General features: G+C 31.6%; 1 protein-coding gene across 1 annotated transcript; it reads left to right on the top strand.

Moving 5' to 3' along the window:
- Window positions 1-951: 951 nt before the first annotated feature.
- Window positions 952-3,065, top strand: LOC110112265 (protein trichome birefringence-like 3). The gene is made up of 6 exons (XM_020844425.2): window positions 952-1,123; window positions 1,207-1,444; window positions 1,572-1,743; window positions 1,833-2,032; window positions 2,367-2,525; window positions 2,596-3,065. Exons 1-6 carry the CDS (start codon window positions 1,018-1,020, stop codon window positions 2,927-2,929), a joined length of 1,209 nt encoding a protein of 402 aa, XP_020700084.1. The 5' UTR covers window positions 952-1,017; the 3' UTR covers window positions 2,930-3,065.
- Window positions 3,066-3,423: the final 358 nt, after the last annotated feature.

The following is a 3,423-nucleotide window of genomic DNA, read 5'->3' as shown; positions in this document are numbered from 1 at the left end:
TTAAGACCAATCATTTTCTTCCATTTTCTCGCCTATGGTTCCTTCTTATTATGTAGGTGATCATAGTAAATCAGTAGAGTTTTGCTCCCTTCAGGATCTGGAAAGTAACAAGTTTTGTTTAGGGCACACTTCTGTGTGTAGAGAATTGAAGCTAGCAAGTAGGTTTAGTGATATTTTTTGTTTCTTTTGTTGTTTCTTCTTGAGTTGTTGCTAATTGTTCTTTTATCATTTTATTTATTCTTTTATAGAATGAGTTCAATTTACTTTCTACATTGGCAAATTCAAACAAAATGTATCAGAGAATAAAGATTATTAAAATGGTCATTTGGTTATCTTAAAAAGACATCTTTTTTTTAGTATTGAGGCACATAAATTGTTGGAAAGTAGAGAATTAAAAGTTTTAAGGAGATAGAATTTTATAAAAAATGAAAGATGAAATGAAGTTTTAAATAATGGAGGCTTCGTTTGGGATAGTTTTTTTACTGTTTTCTAAAGTAATTTCTAGTATAATTTTTTTTTTAAGTAGCAAAAAAAATGTTATAAAAAACTATTTCAAATGAAACCTGAATTTGGTTTGAAATAAATGTAACATAAAAAATAATTGTTCAACGGATTATTTTACTCATCTTAAAACTAATGTAATCAATAGAAACTCATTTCGATCAAATCAGAATTAGCTCTCCAAAGTTTTCGTTAGTGTAAACATTATTAATAATAATCCGATGAGTGATAAGTATCAAAAGAAGATGGCCCGAAAACCTACTAAAATGTACTGTAAGCAAAAGTAAATGGGTTGGAGAAATTCCACTTTATATTGCTATCATAAGCTACCAATCTAAAGCAAACTCAACTCCAAAAAGGCTTTTGAAAGCAAATGAGTAGTGGTTTCTTTAACTTCACTCTTACTCCCAAAAAAAAAAAAGTTGTTTAAACAAAGCTCTAAATTCTCATACTGGATAAAGAAAGGAAGAAGGAAGACTTCACTACTTGAAGTTCTTCATTCTTCTTAATATTTACATGAAGATTCCAAGAGGAAGATTTCCGCTCTCAATCATGGTCATTGTCATATGTGCTTTGGCCTTCACAGGTCTAATCTTCACTGAAGAACTTCGAAAAATCACTGGTACTTTCTCCTTTAATATCAAATTCTTGTAAACATGTTCAGACGCAATCACACTTGCTACTGATTTATGTATGTTTGATCAGAGGAGAAAGAGAAACAAAGCAATAAAGCTCGCTATATTAAGGAAGATAAGATTTATTTCAATCCGAAACAGTGCAGAATAGAGAAGGGGAAATGGATCTTCAATAGTTCATCAATGCTTTATTATACTGATATGAATTGCCCATATGTAGATATACAAGTAGCTTGTTTGAGGAATGGGCGGCCTGATCGAGATTACTTGTTCTGGGAATGGCAGCTTGATGATTGTATATTGCCAGAGTTAGTATATTTACTATTGAGAAAAAAGTCAAAATGGCCATGTTGTTAATGGGTGGAGATTTTTCTCCTTAATCTCTATTGTTAATTAGTTGATGATGTAGAGCATATTTTAACCATTTTTCTGCAGGTTTAATGCAATAGTTCTTCTTGAGAAACTTAGAGGAAAAAGGCTTATGTTTGTCGGAGACTCATTGCAGAGGGGGCAATGGCAATCACTTGTATGCATGGTGGAGTCTCATATACCATTTGAGAAAAAATCTATGAATAGAACTACAACTTTATCTGTATTCAGAGCTGTGGTAATTCTATCCTAATCATTTATAGAATGAAAATACCTTATGCAAATGATTATTTTGATAATACAAAAGAAATATCATGTTTGTATTAGGAATACAATGCGTCGATCGAGTTCTATTGGGCACCGTTTCTAGTTCAATCAAATTCGGATACAAAAGTCATCTCGGATGTATCGAAAAGGATTCTTAGAGTGGACTCAATCTCCAAGCATGGTCATCATTGGATTGGAGTGGATATATTGGTCTTCAATACTTATGTGTGGTGGATGAGCGGATACAAGATAAAGTCATTGTAAGAATCAATTTGAACTTGTTTATAGGGATGTTAACGATAAGATCTCGAGTAGATCCAATCTATACATAAGATCAACTAAAAGTCATTCAAATTAATCTTGTGCTAATTTAGGCTTAGCTACACGCCGCTCGATCCTATGTTGATTAATAAGTTAGCTATACTTGATCCATTATCATGCTAAGAAAGATAGTATATATTCCTAATAAGTATTAACATATATGATAATATTGATTTGATAACATAATGATTCTGATTACTCTTGGCAATGCCTACTGACTAGCTAGGACTAGCAAATGACAAAGAACTGATTTTTCTTGTATGTTTCTTTCAGGTGGGGATCATTTACCAATGGAGAAGAAGGTTATGAAGAGTTTGATGCTGTTATAGCTTACAGAATTGGATTGAAAACATGGGCGAATTGGATTGACTCTAATCTAAATCAAACCAATACAAGAATATTTTTCACTACAGCTTCTCCAACCCACATGAGGTAATTATTCCTCCTTATCCTTTCTGCTACAAAATAGAACTAACTACTAAATGGAGAAAAAAAAATTCAGAAGCATAGATTGGAATCGAAAGCACGGCATTCGATGCTACAATGAAACAAAACCAGTGATGAAGAGAGGATATTGGGGAAGTGGTTCTGACAAGAGAATAATGGAGGTTATTTCAAGCATTGTTGAGAGAATGAAAGTACCCATAACTTTCATAAATATAACTCAGCTCTCAGATTACAGGAAAGATGGCCACACTTCAGTTTATACTGAGACAGAAGGGATAGTATTTACAGAAGAGCAGAAGGCTGATCCACAGAACTATGCTGATTGTATTCATTGGTGCTTGCCTGGAGTTCCTGATACATGGAATAAGATTTTCTATGCATATTTGTAAGGTTCAATTGTTAACCATATGAGTTAATTAATTAATTTGGATCTAAAATGTGACTTCAGAGTTATATAAATTATTGTAAGGTAATTGCATTTTATAATTTGCTGCAATTTTAAGAGTATGATAAGGAAGTAGAAATGATGAGAAAAAGGAGGATAGAAAAGACAGTCACCAGCTGAAATAAGAGAGAATGTTATTAGCTTTATCCTAACTATTTGAAGTCGGTTTTCTGAATCTTCATTATTATTACCTTATCAAAAATTCATGTGAGTATTTTAGCTTCTACCCTGCTTGGTCAAATAATACAATGTGCCTAATTATATCTTTAAAAAAATTTATTTTTTACTTTATTTATGATAATCTCTTATTTTACAGCATATCTGAAATATTTTTTTTTAATCATCTAATGCCAATTTTAAAAATTACATCATCATGTACACCCTATTTCTCTAAAGAATTGAAGCATTACTTTTCATTTTTTTATATTAATTGTTAAT

Source organism: Dendrobium catenatum, unplaced genomic scaffold (genome assembly GCF_001605985.2).
Source record: "Dendrobium catenatum unplaced genomic scaffold, ASM160598v2 fragScaff_scaffold_1038, whole genome shotgun sequence".
In the NCBI taxonomy this organism is placed as follows: domain Eukaryota; kingdom Viridiplantae; phylum Streptophyta; class Magnoliopsida; order Asparagales; family Orchidaceae; genus Dendrobium; species Dendrobium catenatum.
Note: the sequence above shows the minus strand (reverse complement) of the source record. Positions and strands in the feature narration are given on the sequence as shown.

Bases quoted from the DNA above. Each gene is read 5' to 3' on its own strand.
- LOC110112265 (XM_020844425.2), top strand. From the start codon at position 1,018: ATGAAGATTCCAAGAGGAAGATTTCCGCTCTCAATCATGGTCATTGTC. The intron at 2,033-2,366 runs GTAAGAATCAAT...TGTTTCTTTCAG, and splicing joins GGATACAAGATAAAGTCATT to GTGGGGATCATTTACCAATG. The intron at 2,526-2,595 runs GTAATTATTCCT...AAAAAAATTCAG, and splicing joins GCTTCTCCAACCCACATGAG to AAGCATAGATTGGAATCGAA.